General features: G+C 52.2%; 1 protein-coding gene across 2 annotated transcripts in view; it reads right to left on the minus strand.

The window, feature by feature from the left end:
• Positions 1-26,122, minus strand: part of OTOF (otoferlin) — a 93,149-nt gene that overhangs the window by 23,146 nt on the left and 43,881 nt on the right. For both annotated transcript variants that reach the window (XM_007470803.1, XM_007470804.1), the window contains exons 6-14: positions 18,823-18,896; positions 17,301-17,427; positions 16,798-16,852; positions 10,429-10,560; positions 5,930-5,992; positions 5,418-5,502; positions 2,586-2,745; positions 1,527-1,713; positions 918-1,104 (exon numbers count right to left, since the gene is read on the minus strand). In XM_007470803.1, the coding sequence (XP_007470865.1) occupies positions 918-1,104; positions 1,527-1,713; positions 2,586-2,745; positions 5,418-5,502; positions 5,930-5,992; positions 10,429-10,560; positions 16,798-16,852; positions 17,301-17,427; positions 18,823-18,896 (1,070 nt within the window). The remainder of the gene's footprint in view (positions 1-917; positions 1,105-1,526; positions 1,714-2,585; positions 2,746-5,417; positions 5,503-5,929; positions 5,993-10,428; positions 10,561-16,797; positions 16,853-17,300; positions 17,428-18,822; positions 18,897-26,122) is intronic.

The following is a 26,122-nucleotide window of genomic DNA, read 5'->3' on the forward strand; positions in this document are numbered from 1 at the left end:
CGCTCTTCCTCCACGAAGTACTCCCATTTCCTAGTCCCAACTATTTTTCTCCCATTAGGATTTGTTATGTCTCGTGTGTAGCATGGACTCAATTCTGCCTTATGAGTTTTGTTTGGTTTCTGTTCTGCCTAGTTTATAAAAAACATTATAGCATTTAAAAAACGGAGATATTCTTCCTATAACATAAAATTCACCATTTTAAAGTATGCATTTCAGCGGTTTTTCGTGCATTCACTATGTTGTGCCACCGTCCAGGACATTTCCATACTCCTCAGAAGAAACCCCATACCTTTCGGTGGCTCGTCCCAGTTCCCCTCCCCCCAGCTCCTGGCAACCACTCGTCTACTTCCTGTCTCTATGCATTTGCCTATTCCGGACATCTCATACAAATGGAATCATACAATCTGTAGTCTTTTGTGTCTTCTGTCTCAGGTTTTGAGCATTTGGTAGCACACCCGTCTCCCTCATCCCCAGGGGAGCACCGTGAAGACCGGACGGATTCCTCCTCGTTCTGTATCCCTGGTACTCAGCTCAGTGCTCTGGTCCTACAAGTCTGTAGATAGGTACTATGGCAGCAGTACACGCATATATGTACTACATATGTATATATACACATGTATATAATTACTATTATTTTCATTTTACAGATGGGAAAACAGGCATGAAGGTCACGCAGCTTCTAACTGTCAGAGCTGGGGTTCAAATCCAGGCAGCCCGGCTCAGAGGGGCCCAGGCACCTCTGTGCAGACGTGAACCATGAGATTCCACCCTTCCCTGGAGGCGGGGGCTGTTGGCAATGCCCTGACCATGCCTGGCACCTTTCAGGCAGAGGTGCGGGATGGTGGTGGTGTATGGGGGGGTCTCATTTACGCTACCCCTTTAGCCCCTCGTCCCAGCCCCAGTCTCCTGCTGCTGACCTTTGTCTCCGTCGTTGGAAATCTTGCGCAGGTCAATGAAGTGGGTGCCGATGGCCATGTCGTTGACCTTGTCTGAGTCCCGGATCTGTACCTTCATGCGCTTGCAGAGCGGGGGGAACAGGTCTGTAAAGACCACCTGCTCATTCCACAGTGGCTCATAGCTGCTTTTCTGCACTGAAGTCTTGCCCTGGTGGGAGGGAGCGAGCGTTAGGGTTTGTGTACGTGCATGAGCGTGCATGTGTGAGTGTGTATATGTGTGTTATGTGTGTGCATGTGCTGTGTGTGTGTGCACTTACCTCCTCGCCCTTCCCCACCCCAGCCTCTCTGGCTCTTCTCCCTCTCAGTGCCCCCCGCCTCTCAGCTCTTGGTGAGCTGGGGGCGGTGAGGAACCCCTGAGGCCCAGCCTGGCCTCGCCGCCCCCCCAGCCCCTCTGAACTAGAGCTCCCCTCATCTCTCTCTCCTCACTTCTAGAGGTGACTCACCAAGGTGATCAAAGGCCAGTCTCCTGGCTTCTGATTCTGCCTCACGTCCGTCCCCAGGACCTCACACCCAACCCCTTGCACCTCTGGTGCCTGTCACCCCAAGCCCCAGCCTCCTGCACCCCAATACCTTCTGGCCGGCAAAGAAGACTTGCACGTAGGGGTCGACCAGGTCCTTGTTCTCACCAATGAAAGCTTTCTTCATGTTGGCCATAAGGCTTGTGTTCATGCGGGGCAGCCCCTCTGCTCGGTAAACCTTCACGTAGAACCGGGCCCACTGGCGTTCGGAGGGCACCCCCTCGGGGAGCAGCAAGTTCCTGCCGGCACATACAGCTAGGGCTGTGGTAGCCAGCCCTGGGCACCCCGACTCCTGCCCCAGCATCTACATACCCCTGGGGGCCGGGACAACAGGTGAAGGACGGCTGAGAAGGCCCACACTAGGACTAAAAACACTGGAGTTTAGGGCACCTGCTGTCTTGTGATCCTGGGCAAATCTCCCCATCTCTCTAAGCCTCAGTTTACTCACCTTTAAGATGGGAATAATATGATATTCACTCTCAGAATATGATAAGGCTCAAACAGGTTAAAATATATGAGTACTTTGTAAACTGTAGCATGGGAGACCACTCTTAATAATATTATCCAGTTTTCTCAGCTGTGTGTCACATCTTTCGTCTCCTACACAAAAACCTCACAACTGGCCCCCACTCTCCCTCCCTGGCCCATGGAAGGCATGATTCGTTGGATCCTGCACTTTTCCTCACTGAATCCAGATGAGGTCCCAGAATATTTCTCAACAACCACTGTCAGCTGCCTGGAATTGGTACAGAAAATAAAATCTCTTTGCTCTCCTGCGTGTAGACTCAAGACCCAGCAGCTCTGGGACTTTGCTCTTTTTTTCCAAGTTTCTCACAGTCAGAAGCCTGGATGTCAAATGACTGTCACTCTTGACTGTCCTCTGTGAACCCCCGCCTGCCCTTCCTCAGTCCTTTCTGCCCCATGAGGAGAGTCCCCGGACACCGAGGCTGGCCCGGCCTCAGTCCTTCCAGGGAGAGATGGGCCATCTGGGCATGGGGATAGGGAGATGGAGGGTGAGATCCCTGGGCAAAGTCCACCCTGGGGGCTCCCTTGGTGTTCCAGGAAGGGCTGGGCCGGGTCTCCAGGGGCTGGGGGAGGATGGGAGCCTCACCCCTCAATGTCATCCTCTTCCGTCTCGTTGGCCTTGTGGGGCATCTTGATGTTGTCCCCCTTGCCCACCACGGCGACGTCACACTTCACGTAGCCCTTCAGCCCCGCGGAGATGTCGTCGGGGTCTGACAGGATGGCCCACTTGTGGTGGAACTGGTGCTCTGCAGTGGCGAGGAGAAGGGGTTGCACCTGCTGGCCTACCCAGCGTGGCACCTGTCCTCGGGGCAGGCCTCGGAGCCCAGGTCATCAGGTCTCGGGGCCCTGGGGCCACAGCTCTGCCTGCCTCTCAGCCAGGGAGACAGAGGTCCCCGAGCAAGGGCGGCCGAGGCAAGGCCCCGCCCCTGGTCACGCACCCAGGCGTGTGGCGTGGCTTCAAACAGAGGAGCCTCCTAATTGGTTTCTCCGCCTGCAGCCCTCCTGCCCCCAACCCATACAGTCAACCACCATGCAGCTGCCAGACAGAGCCCTCAGAGAGGCCCTCCCTCTCTCACTCCTCATTTCAAACCCACCTGAGGCTCCCCAGTAATTGGGGGAAAGACCACAGACCTCAGCATCCCCTGTGGGGTCTCCTGATACAGCTCTCCCCAGCTCGCAGTGCTCACCCTCCGCCCGCCCACCCCTCCCCACCCCACGCTCCTGCGAGCAAAGCTGTTTACCCCTCTCTGAATAATTCATGTTGCTGTTTCCTACCCCCATGTCTTTGTGGCTGCTGTTCTTTGAGCTTGGAATGCCCCCATCCCTTCTGCCCCCCACCCCAACCCTCCACCTCCCTATTCACACTTCTAATCATTTTGTTCACGTGTCTCCTCTTCCATGCAGCCTTCCCTGACTTCCTCAGGAGAGCTGATCCTGGCCCCTTTCCATATGCACATCTCCTATCTCACTGTCACTGTGATTATCTACTTATTGTCTGTCTCCAATTTCAGACTGAAAGCCTCCTAGAGACAGGAACTGGTAGTGTCACCCCAATACTCCCAGGAATTAGGACAGTGTGGAGGAAAGGACAGATATCAGGAGAGGAGCCCACTCTAGGACGGATCTGCCCCTTCAGGTTGACTTTAAAGCTGTTTGCAGGCATAGCCTGTATGAAGGGCACATCTTCCTTGATTCTGTGTGGGCACCGGAATCTCCAGGGACTCAGAAGTTTCCTCTTCCCCTCCCTCCTCTTTCAACTTCTACTCTAGTTCAGCCCTGTTGCCAGCAAGCCTCTGTCCCCATTTGGTTCTGTGAGATATGTTCAGGACTGTGTGCAGAAATCGGCCTGTTTGGGGATAAGCCAGGCCAACTGTGTCTCCCGAGAGATAATGCCATTGCAGAGTCCGAAGAGACAGACCGGTGTGGTGAGAGCGGAGTAAGCCGTGTGTGTGAGGGGTCACTGGAGGCCGTCAGCTGAACTGGCGCGTCTCAGGAAGTGGGGGCAGGTCCTAGGCTGCCCCAGAGCTTCAAGGGTCTTGCCAGAGTGGATGTCTGTGGGATGGATACATGAACAGATAGATAGCCAGATGGCTGGACGGGGAGATGGATACTAGAAGATGGGTGGTAGGGTGCCTGGCTGGCCTAAAAGGTAGATTGGATAGAGGGATGGATGGACGGCAGGTGGATAAATGGATAGAAGGATGGATTAACATACGGACAGGTGAGTAGGTAGATATGTGGGTGGGTGAAAGAATATATGGGTGTATGGACAGATGTGTGAATGAATAGTTAGATGAACTGGGGAAATTTAGCAAGGAAAGAGAATAAGACTCAGGGGGGACATAAAATTTGTCTTCAGAGTTAAAGGCCATTTGAAGAGGGAGTGGATTTTTTCCTTCTGTTCCTTCAGAGAGAGATTGGACTAGATGTTTTTAAGGTCTCTTCAAGCTTGAATGTTCTATGATTTTGTGATTTTTATGTGTATCATCTTGGGTTTTCAGCTTAGATTTCCTGGTCTGAGTCATAGTTGTAATGTGCACCAGCCATGTGTCTACTAGGCTGAACATAAGGAATCGCCAGTTTGTTCAACCTAATAGTTTAGTGGCACCTCTGAGACACTTCTTTTAGCCTCATTTATCTCGTCGGTAGAATGGGAAGGAATGCTGATGTCTCCCTCACTGTTTTGTGAGGGTCAAATGTGATTGTCTGGGTGAAATTGTATTGTCACTGTCAGAGGGCCTAATGGGGTCCTTACTGCACCCAAGTGGCGGGTTCACTTCAGGGACATGGGTGGGGCCCAGTGCCAGCTTGTCTGCCCGTGGTTCCCAAGCTGGCCATGTGGTGAGTGTTGTCTGTCAGGCTGAGGCACCTCCTCTGTCTGGTCCAACCCTCACCAGCCCTCTGGGCCACGGCTTGGGGTTCCCTCACTAACCCCATGCGGCGTTGGCGTACGGGTTCCCCCAGAGCTGCTGAGCAGATAGCCCACGTGGCTGTTCTCAGGCAGCCTGGGTCCCTGGACGGAGGGTCAGTGAAGGTGTTTTCAGGGCACAGTATTCCTCAGAGACTGCCCCCCCCGCATCGGGTGTTGGGGACAGCGTGGCTCAGTAGGGACTCTGGAGTCACATGGCCTGACCTCACTGTAGACCAGCTGGGTGACCAGGGAAGCCCCGGCACTTCTCTGGCGCCCAGGCCCCTCAGCTGTAAAAGGGGGCCATGCTGCCGACTCTGCAGACCTCCCGTGAGCCGTGCCGACTGGGCGCAGGTGGTCACTGCGACTGTATGCAGGCTGGGCACCCCATCGCTCTGCATACCTGAAGACCGTGTGTACTCACGGCATCACCTGAGCCCAGGGCCCTCCAGGGTGGGAGGGACTGCATGTCCCGGGCTCCCGGAGCTGACCAGCTGTGCAGCTACTCACCCGGCTGGGAGTACACGGTCCCCACGTCCATTTTGAAGGAGCCCACCAGGGTGCCACTGCGCAGCAGGTTCTTGGAGTGAATCACCTTCCGGGAAGAACCACGAGTCACCAGTCAGGCGGGATGGGGCTGAGGCTTTCCGTGGGGCGGGGAAGGGCTGACTGATAGTGGTGCCATGTCACTCTTTCTGGGGATGTGAGCTTCAGGTGAAGCAGGAGGGCGTCTGGCAGGGCAGGGGCAGCTCTCTGAGGCTTAGTATCAGCCTCTTCTGCCTCGCCTGTGCTTTGCTGGCTGCCGGGTACGCGTGAGCAGGTTGTACACTCTACAGAAGGATCTGGCTAATGGGGTGAGAGGGGCCCACATCCAGCCTGTGCCGCATTTGCCCGGCTGTGTGTCTGAGTGCGGGTCTGCCTTTTTATGGTTGGCCCGTCCAGAGGGGGTGCCCTTTTCAAGTCTGCACAGAGGTGCAGTTTGAGCTAAGAGCCCCGCCTGCCAGGGACTGCTCCCCACTCACCGAGATCTTGATGATCTTGTCGAACATGACGTCAGGAGGCACATGGAAGTCGAAGACAAAGTACTGGAGGGGAAAGGACCCAGAATTGCTGTCACTTGGAGGGCAGAGGCTAAATGCCAGGCACCTCCCTCCTGACAGTGCCTGTCTGCACCCCGGCCATTTCCCTTGAGCCCCAAAGTTTGGATGAGCAGGAGGGGCAACCACTGGTCCCCCCTGACCCCGGGGGAGCTGGGAGTCGTGTGGTCTCGAGCAACACATCTTCTGAACCTCAGCTTCCTGAGCTGTCAAACGGGGGTAATGATGCCCCCCCTCAGAGTCTTGTTATGAGGCTTGATGAGATACATGTAAGATACTGTAAGATACGCTGTGGTTATACGGGTCCCACAGATGTCACCATTAAACCACAATGCTGCCTAGAAGATGCACCCCAAGTTTGGAGGTGTTTAAATGTAAACTAAGCTGAGCCTTAGAATTTAGAACCGATGCACTTAATCTGCTATAAATGTTAAGTGCTGTGGGCGCGACCTGTCCGCTCCGGCTGGGAGCTGCCACTCACAGTTGCAGTGCCCACCCATCTGTCCCGGCCTCGGTGTGCAGGCGCTGGGAGCGAGGGTGTGGACAGCGAGCAGAAGGCCCACTGTTTTGATGAACTTGTGGGCAGGGAGATGGAAGAAAGGTTGCCGAAGAGCTTGGAGTAAATGAGAATCTGCTCCTGGCGGCTCACACTAGAGCATTGTGGGTAACAGCGCCAGCTTTAGAGCCAGAAAGACTGAGCTTTCACTGTTGCTCCAGTCACCTCCCTTCCTGAGCCTTAGTTTACACCTCTGTGACGTGGGGATAACGAGCCAGGGCCGCCATGTGGAACTGCTCTGGGGCAGCATTCACGGGGTGGCTGGGAGGCGTGGTTCGGAATCCAAATGAGATGACCTGGGTCAAGCATTCAACCCAGGCATGCACACGGCCACAGCACAATAAACACCAACTGCTACGAAGCACTATGCCCAGATGATGCTGGTCACGGGGGACTGAAGCTCTGGAGAGGTGGGTGGTACAGGCATCTAGACACGCAGATGGTAACCGATGCCTTGAGGCTGGGGAGATACCCAGGGAGAGAAGGAAGGACAGTAGGAAAGAAGCAGGCCCAGGACAGGGCTCCAAGAAGCAGCAGCATTTCAGCAGTGGGCGCAGGGAGTGATGCCAAGAAAGGCAGTGAGGAGAGGAGCTGGAGAGAGGGGAAGGCAGGAGAGTGGCAGGAGAGGTCCCCAGGGCAGGGGGCGGCGAGAGGATGGAAGGACCGGGGCGGTCAAGGGAGAGGGAGAAATGGTGGATGTCGAACTTAGGGACAGTGAGGTCCTTGATGTCTGGAAAAGGGCAGTTTCAGGAAAGATGGGGCGCAGAAATGAGTGCAGGGATTAAGGTAAAGAAGTGGTGGCCACTAGGAGGTATGTGGGACTGAGGAAAGGCACAGCTGGGTGGATAGATAGATAGATGGATGCATGGATAGGTAGATGGTTGGATAGATGAGAGGCTTCTAGTTCCTGTCCTCGATCATAATGGTTCTTCATAGTTGTGCTTAGAATATGCTAGAGTGAAATGCCTTATAGACAAAAGGGGAGTCAAAAGAAAAGCAAAGGCAGAGTTGGTGATGTTGAGTGGACGATACAGTGGTAGATTCTTTGGGATGTACAAAGAGAAGGATTCAAGGCAATGGGGGGAGGTGGTTTTAGGCAGAAGGAAGATGACAGTGTCTGCGACCCGATGCACCGAGAAGAGGTCTTGGCCTGGGCTGTGGATTGTCAGGTTGCTCTGGGGACCAGGGTGATGGTTATGAGCCTCCCTTCACAGGAAGACAGGTCCAGAGCCAGGCAGGAGGGTCAAGGCCAGGCCAGGTGCCACAGAGCTGTGTCAGCCCTAGGAGAGCGAGCTAACTAAGCTAGAACTCTGAGCTGTCTGTGGTCATATTCCTTGTATTTCCTGAACATATTTCCCTTTTGAAATTACTTAGAGATCTAAGTGATGTTGGTTGTTCTCACCTCCCTCTACTGTGTTTAGTGGAACCAAAGGTAGGTTCCCATCAACTCAGAGAATTAGCGGAAAGCAGCACACCCCTGGGACCAGGGGGATAGTATAAAAGGAAAAGAAGAAAAGGGAAAGAAAATTCTAGCTTTGGGGCTGGGAGGAATCATGGGAAGATAGTCTAGAGCACTGGTTCTCAACTGGGGCCGATTTTAACCCCCGGGAGGCATTTGACAATGTCTAGAAAGCTTCTTGGTTGCTACATCTGAGTGGAGGATTGCTATGGGAGGATTGTTTCTATCTAGTGGGTAGAAGCCAGGGACGCTGCTCAATATCCGACAATGCACAGGACAGTCCCCTACAACAAAGAATTACCTGGTCCAAAGTAGCCACAGTGCTGAGTTTGAGAAACTCTGGCTTAGAGGAAAGAGAAATTGAATAAGTCCGAGTTACTTGGGTTTGTGACAAAGAACAAAAATATGATCAGGTGTAAATTTAAGATGATCCAAAGATGAGTGGAATAAAATAGTTTTAGCGGATATAAATGTAGAGTTTGGAAAATGGAACTAGGAAGTGTGCTGTTTGCATCCGCTCTGTGGCCAGGTTTGAGCTTGGTGCAGAGCAGATGCCCAGCGGATGTCTGTTTCTTCGTTTGGGTAAGTATCCATTCAGCCAAGTGTTACTAAAGCCCTCTAGGTACATGGCAGGCCCTGGGCTGGGCTACAGCGATGCAGGAGACTGGGAGCCTCCCGGGTTAGACATGAAGAACCAACTGCAACTTGGGGATGTTGTTGTCAGAGAGAGAGGAATGCCCTGACCTCTGACCTAGAGAGTGCAGGGAAGACTACTCAGTGCAGGGACATTTGAGCTGGGCTCTGCAGGGTGAGTAGGAGTTTGCTGAGGAGCCACAGAGTGGGGAGAACAGCTCTGTTTCCTTGGGAAGGAGGAAACCATTTGAATGAAACATGAGGCATGTGGGCCTGCTGCAAGGTGAGCCCTCCCCTCAGGCAAACATGGCTTTACCACTATCAAATAACTGTGGAAGGCCATGGGGCACTGTCTCCACATCTGTTAGGGAAAAATAGACGTTATCTAGGCCGGAGGTTTTTCCAGTCAGGGATGTGCCCTGACATAAGGTCAGAGGTGTCGAGCCTGAATTTCCTGACTCCTGGGAAGGTTGCCGCATGGGGCTGAGGGGGGTCCTGAAAGAGCAGTGTCCCAGCCCTGTGGCCCTGCAGGAAACCAGCTGTGAGAATGAGGTCCGTTTGTGCTCATTGAGGAGACCTCGGCCAGGCTCTGGCTTTAGCCTGGGTCCCCGTGAAGGGCAGAGCTGTGCCTGGGTTTTCCTCCTGAAGGCCCACGACTGGGGCCGCCCACAGTTTCCCAAGCGATGCCCTCCCCCAAGCAGCAGATGGCACCCTCAGCCCTCACCAGCCCCAGGACGGACACCGAAGCACAGGATGCAGGTGCCTCGTCTGGCCGGGGTGCCAGCTGACTTCTGGCTTAGTCTGATGTGTGCTCAGGCATCTGAGGGGCATCCTCCTCCAGAGCTGATTAAGATGGGCCCCCCCCGGAGCCCAGAGTCACGATGCTGTGTCTGGGGTGGCTGTCCAAGGTGGCAGACAGAGTGCTGGGTAGAGGCGGGGCAGTCTGGGCCCTGCTCTGTCTACAGTACTCTCTGTAATCTTGGCCCTTTTCATATTGTGGCCTCAGTCTCCTCCTCTGTAAAATGGAGAGATTGAACTAGGTCTCTGAGGTCCTTTAACTTCGATGTGGCCTCAAACAGCTGCAACAAACAGCAGTGGGTACTGGGCCTTTTACCCCTCACTCCCCAAGCATCACGGCCAGTGGTCTGGAAGGACCCCAAAGAGGTTCAGGTGCCCATGATGGCAGCTGAGCAGGGAGCGTGCGCATACAGAACCCGACTCTGGCACGTAGCACCCGGGCCAGGTCTTTCTCCAGGAGCTTCAGTGTCCCTTGGGTAAGATGGGATTGATGGTGACAACTTCTGACAGTGTGAGAGTCAGAAGAGATGATGTACCAAAAACGTTTACGAGAGTGCCCGCCACCATGCAGCAAGTGCTCATTAATGGTGCCAGTGCCACCACGGGCTAGGGCTGGAAGGAGGTGGCCCCGCCCCGGGGCTCTGGCCTGGGAAACATCTGGGACCAGGCCTCAGGGGGTGTGCAGTTCACTCACAGGCGCTGCTGGGAGCAGCACAGGAGGACCTGGGATGCTATTCCTTTCACAGGGTGGCCCCTGGCCAGACCTGTGTCTGGCTGGGATCTGGACTGGGGCTTCAGAGGGGGCAGCACTGCACGTCAGCAGGCTGTGGGTTGTAACGGGCGGGCCAAGGTCACGCCGGCTGGTAGCCCTTTGTGTCCCTTGACTGCCAGCTTCTCCTGTTGGGCCCCATGGGGCCGGCGCCCAGCCTCTGCCATGGTTCGGAGGCCCCTTCCCCACCTGGGGCCCCGGGCGCTGACCTCGTTGTAGTAGGGGCAGTTAGTGGACTCCTTCATGGATGTGTACTTCTTGTCGTCGCCCACCTCCACGCACACCACGGGGTCCACGTTCAAGCCCACCAGCTGCCGAGCCTCGATCACCGTGATGCTGACCTGCGGGTGGGCAAGAGGGGGAACGAGAAGGAAAGCGGGTGAGGTTGGATCTGGTCCTGCAGGAGTCGGGGCCTGGGCAGCGGGCTGGGAAGTGTCGGGAGCCAGCACCAGATTTGGGTGCCAGTCTGCCTGCCGTACATCCGCTGGTGATCCTGAGCTCTTTCCCCCACTAAGCCTCACTGTCCTCATTTATAAAGAAAGGGCGTGGCTAGATCACCTCCAAGTAGGTGTGCAGCAGAACTACCAGGTGGGAGGGGAAGGATGGTGGGTAAAGACCCTGAGGCCCCTGGCCACACTCCAGACCAACCCAGTCCAGTCTTGGGGGAGGGGTGGAAGGAGTGGCATCCAGCATCCATATTTTTAAAGCTCCCGGGTGATTCAAGTTCTCCCCGGCATCAATGGCCCTGCCTCACCGAGGGCTGCAAACCTACTTCCCAGGTTTTGTGTACTCCGGGATTAAGCTTTCTAAGTCTCCATTAACATGCATTTAATTTTCTGCTCCAGCATTTCTCATTTTAAGCCTGCAGGCCTCTGACATCTTTTTTTTTTTTTTGTGGTATGCGGGCCTCTCACTGCCATGGCCTCTCCCGTTGCAGAGCAGAGGCTCTGGACGCGCAGGCTCAGCGGCCATGGCTCACGGGCCCAGCCGCTCCGCGGCATGTGGGATCTTCCCGGAACGGGGCACGAACCCGTGTCCCCTGCATCGGCAGGCGGACTCCCAACCACTGCGCCACCGGGTAAGCCTTGACATCTTTTTTATTTCTGGAATTTGGCTCCCTTTCTACATTCCTGGCTCCCCTTCTTTTGTTTAATTTCTTTGAATGCCCAGTGAGGCTTTGGTGCCCACCTGAACACACCTTTTTTGCCTTGATACTTGTATGTTGTGTGCATTCTGTATCTTTTACAGTGGCATCCACCTCTCTGGAATCTTATTTCTATTCTGGGAAGCCCTTTTTCAGCTGTTCATCCATTCAACAAATATTTGCATATATATATATATATATATATATATATACACACACACAGAGAGAGAGAGAGAGAGAGAGAGAGAGAGAGAGAGAGAGAGGGAGGTAGAGACGTGTGTGTGTGTGTGTGTGTGTTCGTGTATGTGTTTGTGCACATACTCTTCCTGAACTCTCACTGTAAGCCATCAGTTATTGCTTTGGATCTGGAGGTGTCAGTGGCCATGGGTGGGCCATGATAAATAGGAAGGGGCACAGACTCGGGGTTGCTGGAATGGCGTTGAGCCTCAGTTTTCTCAGCTATGAGTGGAAGACACTACCTATCTATAAGTTTGTGTGAGGGATGAATGAGATAATGTGCATCAAAGTGCTTCATAAACAGTAGACAGGTGTAGGAAATATGAGCTCTTGTTATAAATGGCTTCTCAAGTAGAATTTACTTTCAGTTAAGTGGCTGGTGTCCCAAACAGATAGGGTCGTGTATGATGCTTAATATTGTTTCATTTAAGTCTCTTGAACTTGCCTTTTAACAAAATAGCTTATGCTGGGGCTTCCCTGGTGGCGCAGTGGTTGAGAGTCTGCCTGCCGATGCAGGTGACACGGGATCGTGCCCCGATCTGGGAGGATCCCACATGCAGCGGAGCGGCTGGGCCCGTGAGCCGTGGCCGCTGAGCCTGCGTGTCCGGAGCCTGTGCTCCGCAACGGGAGAGGCTACAACAGTGAGAGGCCCGCGTACCAGGAAAAAAAAAAAAAAAAAAGCTTATGCTGAGCCAGTATTAGCATTTGCCTCGGCACTCTTCTAATGAAACTGTATGAGTTGCTTTTTACGATTCTCATCTTGGAGAGTTGGTATTTTAATTGCTGTGCTTTGATGCAACTACTAAATATGATTTTACTCAAGAGAATCATTCTCCCTTTTCATGAAAAAGAATAGCCATGAAAATTATCATCCACTGCGTCCATCAGATATTTATATATCTTATAAATATCCGGAAGGCCAAGAAAAATCCACACAACAAAAGTAACGATGTTAACAAAATAAAAACCCTGATGACAACGAGAACGTTACCAAGCAAGTATGTAGAACTGGAAACTGAACGTTTACTAATTGAAGTAATACTTGAATTATGAAAACAAGCATTTCTATGTGGAATGAGGTTCCACAGGGAATGGAACTGAGAATCTGGAGCTCTGAAGGAGTTCAATAATCATTGTTTCTTCAGGGAGCTAAAAGGGAAATAGAGCCAGCTCTGAGAAGTTTACTGTGAAGAGAGTAAACAGACACTAGAAGTCCTTCCAGAACGTTCTTTGCATAGTAGTTTGTAGAGTTTTAAGCGCTATGAAACTTTATACCAAAGATTTTTTTAAGAGCTCATTTTTTTCCCAAAACGAACCCATCCCTTTTCCTCCACTAAAAAAAAAAAAAAAAAAGGACTTTCTGTAACTCATGACTGAGAAGTAGACAGACACAGTTTGGGTATAATAAAGTAGTAAAGATACGCCATCAGGAGATTAACTTTTGCAGTGTGAGAGGTTGGCTGGTTTTTATGTTTTTCACCCAGGGACTCAGCCGTAATGATAGCCTTTTTGCCCCCGGCTCCTTTTCAGGACCCAGAGTTCCTACCTTCTTCCACTGAGCAGAGCCAGTAATGGTGGACGACCCTAGCTGGAAGCTCTGACACCAGGCGGGAAGCAGGTAGGGAGGGGGAGGGCACAGGGCTGAAAGGAGAAAAGGGTGGGGCAGGGGGAGGAGGCTCCAGTGCGTGCTCTTTGCAGGCTGAAGGGTGGCCTGAGGGGTACCCTGAGAGTGCACAAAGGAGGTCGCGGCCTGGCGTTGGCGGGGCAGGAGAATGCCACTCCGCCCCCCACCCCACCCCGTGCTCTATGAAGGGGAATGTATCATTTGGACTTGAAATTAAAAAAACAAAACATTAAACTCTGAAGAAGGGGATTTCAGTCATCAGCAGAGGACTCCATCTTTCCATGATGGAAGACGGGGAGGCAAATAGAGCCACTAAGGGACCAACTGACCAGCTGACCAGGGTAACTCTTTTGGTGACTGACTATTCCATCCTCTCCTTCCAAGATAAGGGACATAATCCTCAGGTGACTCCATGCAACTCATCACAAGGAACACTGTTGAGTGTAAATCTATACCTCTGTCCTGGGAGAACCTAAGAGTCATGGTGCTTTGTGACCTGCTTCTGAGGGATCTGATCGGGCTGCAAGAACATCCCTGGGAGCTGGAGATGAGAGGTGGTGGACCCTTTAGTACTGCTCTTCTGAAACATCCTTTATGTTCCCTCGTCTCCAGGTGACAGAGATGTGACATGATCAGTTGTGCATTTTGAGAAGATCACTCCAGTGGTGGCGCAGAGCATGGAGTGGAGGGGGCAATATGAGAGCAGGGAGATCAGATAGGAAGTGGCTGCCATATGGCACTTGAGCTGGATAAATGACGTGGAGGTGAAAACTGGAGAGATGTTTGGAGGTGAAAATGTATATGGTCTTGGTGGCAGGAAGAGAGCGTAGAGAAGAGACTCAAGACTCTGTGATCCGCCAAGAACATCCCTGCCAAGTGCCAAGCACCAAGCTTTGCCCACTCTGATGGAGGAACTGCATATTCACAGGGAGGAAGCTGCAGCTTCTTGCTTTTGAGATGCCAATAATCAGGAAAGGGTTTTCGCATTACATGCATTCTAAACAGAAGAAACAAAGGGCCTGAGTACACCATGGTCTTCTCACCTTGAGACCTCCTTTCAGCGCTACCCAATCTATAGGATGGTTCTGAGCCCTGAGGATCCTTCCTGAATCTGAGTTCAGCTAAGTGCCTCTGGCTGAGGTCTTTCTAACTCAGCAAAGCCAAGTTCTCCAAGAGAGTGAAGTCCTTCTGATAAGTTTTCTTGCTTTATACATTGTACTTATTGAAAGCAAGAATAATTCCACATTTGCAATCCTCACACTGCATCCTCAGCTCTCTCTCCAAGTGTGTTAACGCTTACAGTTGACATGTGAATCAACCTGTCAGGGAATACTGTGTTACCAGGTCCAATACAACTGTTTTGTTCAGTTCAGAATGTTTACAAAGTCTTTGGAGGCTGACTGTCTGGTCCACTTAATAAAAGTCTCTGTTAGGAAGTGGTCTGAAAGAGCTTTTGAAAACATGCAGTAGGTAGTAAGGTAAAGATGAACAGGGACCAGAGGGAGAGACTGTTCAAAAGGCTTAATTAGAGAGAAAATAGTTGCTCTGACTATGGGGTAGGACACTCTCAATTTGAACCCTGTTTCTACTTCTGAATAACTGTGTGACCTGGGGCAAGCTCCTTACCCACCCTGGGCCTCAGTTTCTCGCCTATGAAATACAGTAATACCTATATTTGGATGGTTGTTAAGATTACATTAACTTAAATGGAAAACATACCTACCTAGCCTAGTGCCTGGCACATAGTAAACCTTCAAAAAAATAACAGTTACATTAGCAGCAACAATAACGATGGCACCATTTTCTATGTGCCTTTACATGGCGGGCTCGTGACACTGTAGATTGAACGGTATCTGACTATGAGATCTTTGTTCTTTAGAAGTTTTTCTCTTCTCAGAACACAGAGGAGCAAAGCCCTGAGCCGAGCTTCCTGGAAAAGCCCTCAGAAGTGTTAGGACATTCCGTGCTTGGGTTTTGGCAGAGAGGTGAGGAGGTGACATTCCCAAACCTCCAAGGAGCCCAGTGGTGTGAGGTTGTCTGAATCCACAGGGGCAGGTCCGCTTGACACTGCCTGGGGCTATTTTTCAAGCCCCTGGGAAGATGGTCACTGACTGGATGAAAACAAACCGAAGCAAGGATTCAGAGACAGGGTGCATCCTTGAGGAAATATGACCAGATGTACCTGATACAAAGGAAGCTGGTGTCAAGTCCTCAATATTATCACCTGAGTGAGGTGAGGTGGGCTGTCCTTAAAGAAGGGAGCATGGGGCCTGGGAAACAGGCATCAAAGATAAAGCCCTAACCTGGGAGAAGGGTTTGCTCTGATTCTAGGGTCTGAGGCTGGACCTAGGCAGGAAGTGCAGTGGCAGTCAGGTGAGGTCTCCTGAAGGCTCTGCCCTCCCAACCAGCCAGCAAACTCACTCAATCCTAGGAACGCCCAGCAGTCTTTTCACCTACAACTGGGTCTTGATAGCTCCTAATGAAGGGTCCAGAGGAATTCGTGGTCCTCGGGCCCTTCTTGTTTGCAGCTTATAAATAAGTACTAGGTACTTCCGGCTTGTACGTTAGCCTATCGTGAGTTATGTTAGTGTAACTCAGTCTCTCAGGCTCTGATCAACGCTGGGAAAAGAGACAAAATTGCGGGTGTGGCCCTGCAAAGCTGAGGATGAGGCCCCAGGCTGGGAAGGCTGCACTGGGTCCTGCTGTTCACGTGGCCCTCTCCCCGCAGTTCCCAGCCATGCTCATGCCCCATCCTGCCTGCACTGTGGCCACATTAGCAATCTTATAGCTGCAAATCTCTCCCTATCTCAGCCATTTGGTCTCCAGTTTTAGAAACATACAAATAAAAAAATTAAGTGTTAATTTCAGAAAAATACAGAGAAGCAAAAAGAAGAAAAAAACACCCACATTCTCAGCATCTATACATAGCCAGGACTGACATTACTTCCAGCATCAAAATAATACAAAGCAACAATTTAAAAGAACACACCAGGGGCTTCCCTGGTGGCGTGGTGGTTGAGAGTCCACCTGCCGATACAGGGGAAACAGGTTCGTGCCCCAGTCCGGGAAGATCCCACATGCCGCCGAGCGGCTGGGCCCGTGAGCCATGGCCGCTGAGCCTGCGCGTCCAGAGCCTGTGCTCCGCAACAGGGGAGGCCACAACAGTGAGAGGCCCACGTACCGCAACAAAACAAAACAAAACAAAACAAAACACCAAAATATCTATCTTTCTTCAGAGACACTTATTTAAAAAAATTTTATTTGGATGCTCTTTGGTCTTTTTGTGGTTTTTTCAGGTCCCTCTCACTTTATAAAGGCCGTTACAAAATCCTAGGAGGGCTCTGACCAGCATAAGCAGAGTTCTCAAGCTGCTCTTTGGGTTTGTACTTGTCTACTTATGACACTGCTGTGAGTGCTTTCCAGAAACAAGCTTACTTTGGTAACATATATTCAGCTTGTGGTTCTCTATGACCCTCAGATCCATGCCTTCACAGAGTCTGTAACGCACATCTGGCCAGAACCCCTCACCAGACAGACTCGGAAAGGCATGAGGCCTCTAGCTGCCCCACCTACCTGGTAATCCATGGGCCGCCCGGCACCTGGCTCCATCTTAATGTCTGGCTTGGATCTGAGGAGGAGAATGTACTGTCAGGCTCGGTGTAAGGGGACTGCTTGCAGGGGACGAGGGCACTGGCAGTGGTTAGACCTTGGAGAAGGGCAGAAGGACAGAATCATGATCTTCAAACACTCCCGGACTGCCAAACAGAATGGGGATCAGTTGTTCTCAGAGGCTCCAATACAGAGGACTAACCAATGGCAGAAGTGATAGGTAGACAGACATGAGGTCAACAGGTTCAAGTGTGGGCTGGGCAGCTCCGTGATTTCCCTGGGAACAGGCTCCTGCCTTTGCAGGGGGAGAGGTGAGGGAGACATCCAGAAAAAGAAGAAAGCGGCGGGGTTAGGAAGGAGCTGTCCATGGGCCCTGCTTCTACCCCACCCAAATTCCAAACATAGCAAGCTGGGTCCTGCCTGACCTGGGGAAGGCAACTGGGGCTGTGGGGTTCCTGCCCACTCACCGCTTGTTGGAGACGTTGGTGGTGAGAGCTGTGACGGAAGCTAGTGACACGGAGTCAGGATCCAGCCCATCCCCCAGCCGAATGGCCAGGCGGTCAAGGTCCTCCATCTCCAGTACTGCCGGTTCATCTGGGGAAGAGGGAGGGCCAGTTAGGTGGGCTGGATGGTGGGATAGTGACTGTATTTCCCTTTTTGCTTTGCCATCCAGGAAGCTGAGTCAAATTCCAGGTTTACTTGGTAGCATCTGCTTAGAATGTTATGGTCTGCATATCTGCGGTGTTTCTGGCCTAATCGTGATCTCTGATTTTAACTGAAATTGCACCTGGTCTTGCTTTATAATTTTAACTGAATGTAACTCACTTATGCAAGCACTGAATATCCTTCGTGGAAGAAGTTCAGGAATAAAATAATACATACTTCTGCACCTCCGGTACCAGTAGCTACCATTTACTGAGTGGCTATTATGTGCCAGGCACAATGCCAGGCACGTTATACATATGTCTTTAGTCCTCATAATCCTCGTAGCCACAGCCTGGCAAGATAGGCACTATTCCCATGTAACCAGATGAAGAAACTGAGGCTTAGGAAGGAACTTATCCATGTAAAACAGCTGATGAAATTCAGAACCTAACCCTGTACTGATGTGTACCTAATCCAATGAGATGAAGGAATGACGGTTCTGAGAAGCCACCCAAGGATGGTGGGTTTGAGTCTCAGCCGGCAGCTCTACCCTCTCCAATCTAGGAAGGCAAAAGGCACAGCTGGAATTCGCAAGGGGCAAAAGACAAAGAGAGAGATCCTGGGGCCAGTGGGCCACACAGGGGATGCTGGGGAGGGAAGCCAGGAGCCCTGAGGATGGGTGTGTGATCTACAGACCTGGGTTAGAAAGCTACACACAGCTCCCCTAATACACTCCATTTCTCCCCTGTATTCCAACTGTACTCCCTGCCTCCTCTTAAATAGCTGTCTTGCGCCCTCCCCAGCCTGCTGCTCCGGTGGCACCAGTGCCACAGGCCACTCCAGTCTTCCAGGACCCACCCTGCCTGTCTCCCCCAGGGCCGTCCCTGCAGCCTCGTGAGAGGTCACGGGGAAAAGGCAGGAGAGCGAGTCCTGCCACAGAGCAAGAATTCTCAGGACTCTGATTTTCCCCCAGAAATAGGGAATTGGCCAAATAACTTTCTTTTTTTTGTTATTCCCTCCTCTAATTAAAAATCTCTAGGCTTCTGTGTGGAGAAGAAAGAATGAGAGCAAAGAGGGCAGGATGAGCCCAACGGACTGAGGGGCTCTGCTGCTCAGTTCTAGACCGGAGGGAAAGCGCTACCCACCTTCAGCCCTCGGGGTGCCTCCTTCCGGAGGACCACTCTCAGGACCCTCCAGCCAATGAGAGGCCAGGCCCCTCCCAGGTGGATCCGCCGGCCAATAGCAGGAGAGCCCGTTGGGGCGCTGCCCGCGGAGAGGAGGGGTTTGGTCACCGGAGGGGAGAGAGGGGCCGCCTGGACCGTGGGCGGGGGCACGCGTCCATACCTTGTCTTTGGCGTTCGTCTTTGTGAGGCCGGTTCTTGCCGAGCTTCATGGCGGAAAACACGCTCCTCCCGGCTCTGTGAGAGGGGGCCGCCAGAATGAGGTGGAAGGAGATAGACGCCGGGAGGAAGACACACAGACATAGAAGAGCAAAACCCGAAAGAACACGTAAGGGAAAGGGAGATCCAAGCCCCAGCCCCTCACCTACTGGTCCCAAGATATATTGGGGGCCCAATTTCCCAAATTGGGAGCCGTGAAGGGGAATTAGGGCAGAGGAAACCCCACCACTCCCTCCTTCCCCATGTCTTCACACCACTCAGGAGCAGGTCGGGGACGGCGACCAGTAAAGGCGGCCTTCGGGTGGAGAGAACCGTTTCAACTGGAGCCCCTCGGGGTCCTGATCCCAGCCCCCTCAGTCCAGTCTTTGAGCTCTGAGCTCCGCCAGTGCCGCCAAGTTCATCCTCCCCGACCGTGCACCCCACCTCGGCTGAGTGGAAAGAAAACCAGACAACCAGAGATAAAGCATCAGAACAGAAGGGCAGAAACGGGACTCAGAGGCACAGAGACTGATGAGCAGGTAGGAAGTGTGGTTGAAACTAGCTGCTTAGTTCTCAGATGGCTCTGGTGCTCGAAGCCTGCCTTGTCTTTCCCAACCTCTCTGTGCCTTTGGATTCTCCTGGGTCCCCAGTGAAAAGAAGGAGATGGGCCCTTTACCGTCTCTATCTTTGGTCCTGGCTTTGCCCCTTCTGCCTGTCCCCTCTCACTACAGAACCACCCCCCACCCCAACCAACCCCCAGGAACGTATGGCAGATTCCATAGTTCCTACCTCTTCCTCTGGTTGGTGTGGCCTTGTGCCCCCAGGAGTAGGGCCTTGCAGTCAGGGGGGCTGAGGGAAGGGGGCAAGGGGTCCTCACTGTCCCCTCAGTGATGTCCCCGCAGCTGAGCTTGTGATCCCTGGTCCAGGAGGGGCCAGGAGTAGGATTAACAGGCAGTACGGTGCAGTATTCCATTACCCCATCAATATTGCATGAGCTGGACACCTGACTCCGTCCACTTCCCATTCTCCCTCCGCCTGGCTGTGCCCCTGTCATCCTGGGCCCCATCCCTAGGTGGGGTGGGGTGCAGATTCCAACCCTGAGCTCACGTACAGCAGCAGAGCCCACCCATCTTTGGGCCAGGCATCTCCTTGTGGAGGTTCGGCTATGGTTCCCCGAGAACCCCTGTTCTTTTTTTTTTTTTAACATATTTAAAAAATAATTTAATCTCCACAGCAAGCTTTGAGGAGGATACTATTGACCACAGTTTACAGTTGAGGTTTGAAGCAGGAAGAAAAGCTTTATTCCATTGACCACATCTTATTATCTGTAATGAAGAAGCCCTGTTCTTTATGCTGGGTCATGTGAGGTTGGGGAAAAGCTTTCTGTCCTTGTAGAGATGGCCTAGAAATCTCAAGCCCCTCCTCCCCTCAACCTGGCCCTATCCTAGCTCCAGGCCTTTTCTTTGCTCTTCATATGCCTGGCAAGACATGAAGAGGAATGTGTCTGTGTCCCAGTGAGAGAGCAACTGAGGACCACCTCTTTCATGTGGCACCAGCTCACAGTTTAAGAAACGCTGGCATCTTCATAATTTCCTAAAAAGGCACGAGGTGGGTGAAAGAAGGCTGGGGTAGCACTGATCACTTCACACTATCCGGCATCACGTTATCCAGGACATATCAACAGGAGGAAGGGGAAAGAAAGCACTCTAAAAAAAGGAAACTGATGCCTTTGGAGTCATCTTTAAAAGTTTCTCCCCAACAAGAGATTATATAACCTTTCTTGAGCCACTAATCTGGGCCAAAGGCTTTTCCAGATGTTTGCTCATTTCATCTTCATAGCAGTCCTGGGAGGGACATATGCTTCTCCTCGTTCAACCCATGAAAAAGCTGAGGTTCAGAGAGCTGGGATTGAAGCCACCACCTCCCAGGCCAGCAATACTTCCACTGTATCCTCGCTGCTGTGGGATTGCACTTCTCTGGGGGTGTGAATCCTGTCCTGACCATTTGGAACTTTGGCAGAAAGTCTCCATGGGGCCAGCACAACTTGCAGATGGGGACGTTATCTGTGAAGAGTCCCATGGACCGGGCCCATGTTTACAAAGAGGGGGCTCATTCAAAGTAATGTAAGCATCAAGACATTTGGGGAAGAGAAGGCTATAAATATTAAATCACTGGTGACCTAACACTGCACCAATCAATGAGCCCATTAAAAACAGTCGTATGGTGGTGAGAAAGGAACCATCCCGCCTGGCTTACAATGAACCATCCTGTGCGAGTTCTCCCTGCTTGGTGGCCTTGAGCCATACTCTGACTCTTGCAACAGAAAGTGAGCCTAGTGTGGGCCCTCCCTCTGCTTCCTGTCCCAGCGTTTGGGTTTCCTTTCCTCCCAGCCTTGCTGCTCTCCTGCCTTACCCAGGAGGGCCCTGTGCTGACCGTGTGCAATCACTTCTTGGCCATTCCTGGGCTGTGTCATCCTTAGAGTCCCCAGCCCCAGTCCGTGTGTGACTTACACGCTGCCATCACACAGTCTGTTCCAGCTACACAACCCCAGTCCCATCCCACCCACTCACCCCCACCCTGCCCTAATGTCCCCCAGGAAAGTGCTCTGAGATGGTAGGTCAAAGCCATGTATGGGGTCAGAGCAGGCCCTGCCTGCAGAAGTCAGCCACTCTGCATTCTGATACCGGATCTGGTCCTGCTGCCTGAGGCCCAGAGGGGGTTTGGGTAGCAGGGAATTGCGGATTTCTGATGCTGGTCCCAAGGACCCATCCAAGTGGAAAATGGCCTGGGGCTTCCCTTGGGCAGTTATGGCCCTTGAATTTGAAAGTCACTCTAGTCCTTAAAACAAACATATTTGGAAGCAAAGATTGAGACTAAAAAATCTATACTTATCAGACCACTGTCTACCAGACCCTGAAGCAATTCAAAGGAGAAACCTCTCTCCCCAGACCCTGCATGATTTTAACCATAGCAAGTGGATAAGTTCAGTGGTGGGATTCCTGTGTACCTGGGATTATCTCAAAATGGTGACATCCCTTTACAAAAAAATGCATACTATGTAGGGCAAGTGTAATTCCCAGAGTTCTTACTGTAGGCTCTGCACCTATTCATTTCTCTTCAGTGACTAGCTCTTCATTCCTGTGAACTGTGGGCAGCAGAGCATGATGTCATCAGCTATCACTGCCCTTTGTAATTTTCTAATTGATGACACATCAGAATTCACTGCCCATCAGTTGTCCATCATGCCTGCTTCTCTTGGCAAAGGGTAAAGGTTATTTTGAAATAGATGTTAACTTAATCAGGGAATTTTGAAGATTATCTACTTGTATTAAAGGCTTAGATTTCAAAAAAGGTGAATTGTTGATTAGGTTACAGACTTAGATTTCAAAAAAGGTAAATTGTTGATTAGGTTACTGATGTACTGATGTTTCTTTGTTTTAAATTCTGCATTTGGTCTAGATGGTTCTCCAATTACTAAAGGTATAATATGGACAGAAACAAAGAAAACAAGCCAATAATCAACCTGGTGAAAAACCACTTTGCAACCGAGTGGCTCCTTATTCATGGCTGCCTGAAAGCCTGAGAAGCAGGAGCTGGGGAGGTGGGCCTCCCAGGACCCTCTGAGGGTTTATGATCACATTTGGGCTTCCCCATTGCTGGATTCATGACAGTCAGAATGATATGCACACACAATTTAGATAGCTATTTCTCTCTAGAGAGAAGTCTAGTTAGTCCACTCATTTTAAACTCTTTTTTCATTTATGGACCTAATGATTTCTTTGCTGGTTCCATGGCTAAGAATGTCTTTGTGGTTGGGTAATGCACCTGGGGTCCTAGGGGAGAGCTTGGAACTATCTAGTGATGACTTGGAAACATTCGCCAAATTAAATTTAGTGAGCTGGGTCTCAGTCAGGTCTCTGTGTTATTGTGGAGGTTGTGACTTAGAGGGGTGGGACTGGAAATGAACCACAGGCCATGGCTGCCTGGGGCTTCTGCCCTAGGACTGCCTGCAGTGGAAACTGTCGAGGCTCATTAGCTCAGGCCTCAGGTAATTGGGAGAAACAAACTCCTACCTAAGAGACACAGGGTTTATGGTTCTCTCTTTCCTCTTGTTTCTCCTCAGGAGAGCTAGAAACTAACCAGTTTTGCCACACAATAACCCTTCAGAGATTTAAAACTGCTCAGCACAGCCTTTCTTCTTCAGGCTAAAGAATTTCAGCTTGTTTAATCTCTTCTTAGAAATCCCATTTTCCTGCCCTTTCAATCATCCTGAGGCTCTACACATTAAAATAAGAATGAAAGCCAGTTTACTCATCTCATCTGTGAATTGGAAATGTCAGGACCTTAGGATGGGGTTATGCAAGGGAACCAGCATCTACAGTGGGCCTACTACATGCTCGCACTGTGAGGCACCCCTTAGTACCGTTGTGTCCAAAGGGATCAGGCCAGCCTGAATCCCTTGGGGGTCTGGCCCAGGACAGACTGGGGAGCTGGAAATCAAGAAGGGTCTTAGAGCATCACCGATCTCAGACAGAGAGCCTGGGAGACCAGCAGGTTGTTTGTGTCTCATACGGGCCTTTTATGTCTAACTGTCCATGCGAAAACCTGACCCTGAGCCCTCTCCCTAAGTGGGACCCCCAGCTCAGCAGTCTGATGTCATCTCCCACACCCCCCAAGATCCTGTTCCCTGGCTTCCTCTCCAAGTCTGGCACATGCTCTCCGCCTGAGTCTTCTACCCTTGCTTGTAACCTGGGAAACTCTCCTATCCTTCAGGTATCTGGGCCCGAATTTCCCCTCACGGTGCCATTGCCTTGTTGTCATGCTTTTTGCTCATGTATAACAAGCGGGAGTTGGAACTCAATATGCTTTTGTTAAACGAGACTGCGAGTCCCCGGGATCTTAATGCAAGCAGATCCCCCAAGCCCACACCAGTGCTCATCACCTCAGACCCCTATACAAATAATCCTGCTGTCGCCATGATATTGTCTTGTCGACTAATTTTTAACTTACTGAGACCACAGTTTTCAGCAAATCTCTTAACATCTCTGGGGCTCAGTTTCCCTATCTGGAAAAGAAAGACGACATTCCTGGCTTTTCAGCTCTTGTTGATGTGTTCGGAGAATTAAATTTAGAATATAGTCAAGTGCTCTAAACTTACAGGGCCTATTGGAAACTCCGGGTTGGGAGTTAAATTCTCTGGGTTTTAGTCCCAGCTCTGCTCCTCTTCTGGAGTCGCTTGCTTCCCCTCTCTGGGGCTCAGCTTTGTCATCTGTAAGAATGGGTGTTGGAGCAGAGCTCCAGTGTGGTCAGCCCTGACTGCCACTGCCCTTGTGAATTCCCTGTGATGCTAGAAGATCCTTGAGATGACGCAAGCTCTGGGGAGGCTGAAAGACCCACTTGTCTCCCCCTGACCTTGTGGCGGCCCCTCCCATCTGGAGTTCTCTGGGGAATGGAGATGGTGAAGACCACCAGAGAGGGGTCATCTCTCCTTAGCTTTCTGGGCTTCATGCTCCGGCCAGCCCCTGTGGCCACTCGGTGCCCACAGTTTGTCCTTCTTGGGCCTCCAGCACTGCATGTCCACCAGCCTGGCCCTGACTTGGCTCTGCTGGAGAGCCATTGGCATCTCGGGCCATCCCCGCTTCCTCCCTCACAGGGATAGCTCGGGGCCTGCCCACAGGCATGGGGGACTGAACAGGGAAGTGGAGGAGGAATCGAGACACTGAAAGGAGGGAGGAGGGAGTGGAAACCAGAAGGCCTGCACCCACCCTGACACCACCCTGTGCCTTGCCCCCATGGCCAGATGCAGAGACCTCCCTCGCCCTGCCATCACCCGGTGCTGGCTCCACCACTGATCTGGGCCCCCCGCCATCTGTACCCTGTGCTGAGGACCCTTCCCTCTCACGAGCCGCACAGGCTCCACCCTGGCCTCGGCCACCTACTTGTGCTCGCCATCTCTGCCTCCCTTGGTCTTCTGTCTGCTGAGTAGGGGGAAGAAATGAGGAGACAAGGGGATGTGTGTGAGAGGGTGTGAACCAGAGACACTCGCAGACTTAGCCCCTGGCCCTGCTGACCCGCACGCTCCCCAGGGGCCTCCTTGTCCCAGAGAGCCCTCACCCCACAGCCTCCCACTTCAGCGAGCCTAAGCCTGCTGGGTAGGGGCCCCATGGCCCAGGCTCTGCCCTGGCGAGGAGGGGAACTGTGGTCCTGATCCTTGGGGAGGAGCTCACAGGAGTGGGACTGGCGGCCACTGTCCCACTGACCCCAAACCTGGGAGAACCTGAGGCCCTGGGGAGGGAGGAGGCCTCAGGGTCCCCGGTGATGTCCTCCCCCAGGCCAGGGTCTGGTGATTTCTGAACGCGGGTCGCAGGTTCCACAGGGAACACAGGCTTAGACGAGCCTGGCTACCGTCCAGGCCTGGGCCACCCTGCTCTCCTCGCCACGCCTGACCCCCTCCAACAGAGTGGGGGGCCCCCAGCTCTGAGGGCCTCGGAGAAGAAAGGTGGGCCAGGAAGGTTCTGGGCCTGCAGTTGTAAGCAAGCTGTTGCTCCAGGGCTCAGAGTAGGGCTCCTCCTTCTCCTTAGGGAGGCTTCCAGAAAGCCCTTCTGGATTGTTCTCTCAGTGCTTCCTTGATTCTGTGGCAGTGAGGATGAGGGAAAGGAAGTGAATAACAATTAGCAATTTTTTCCTTTCCTCACACCCTGTCCTGGCACAGACCTTGCCGGGGTAGGCATGCCTCCAATCCCTCACAGCTCAGGTCCTGAAGGCCCAGTGGATCACAGCTGTCCTTTCCAGCTGGCCAGTTTGTACTTGCTTTCGAAGGAGTTAACATCAGCGAGGTCTCTGGCTACCGCAGTCGGCTGAGACCACCGAGCAGAGAACAGAGAAGGGGAGACTGTCTCAGCAGCCCTGCTCTGGCCCCGGGCCTGGTTGGGGGTCTGGCCAGGCCTGGGCCCCCACTGGGACCCGCTGAGAGCTGCGTGGGCTCCAATGAGCTTTCGAGAATGAGGGCCGAACGGGAGATTTACTGGCCCCAACCCCACGTGAATCCAAGTGGGGCTGCCTTTCTCTGAATCACTGATCCAGGTTTCGAGGGAAATTTGTTTTTTTGTCTATTATTTTTTAAAGAACTGGGTGACCCTGAAAAGCTTGAAAATCTTTGCAGTAGAGGAACTGGAAGGGGAAGAGTATCACCTGAGAGTGGGCAAGGGTGGGTCAGGAAGGTGGAATTTGTGTACCTAAATGATAACATCTGATGCTTTTTCTCT

This window comes from Lipotes vexillifer, unplaced genomic scaffold (genome assembly GCF_000442215.2).
Source record: "Lipotes vexillifer unplaced genomic scaffold, Lipotes_vexillifer_v1.1 scaffold717, whole genome shotgun sequence".
NCBI classification, from domain to species: Eukaryota; Metazoa; Chordata; class Mammalia; order Artiodactyla; family Lipotidae; genus Lipotes; species Lipotes vexillifer.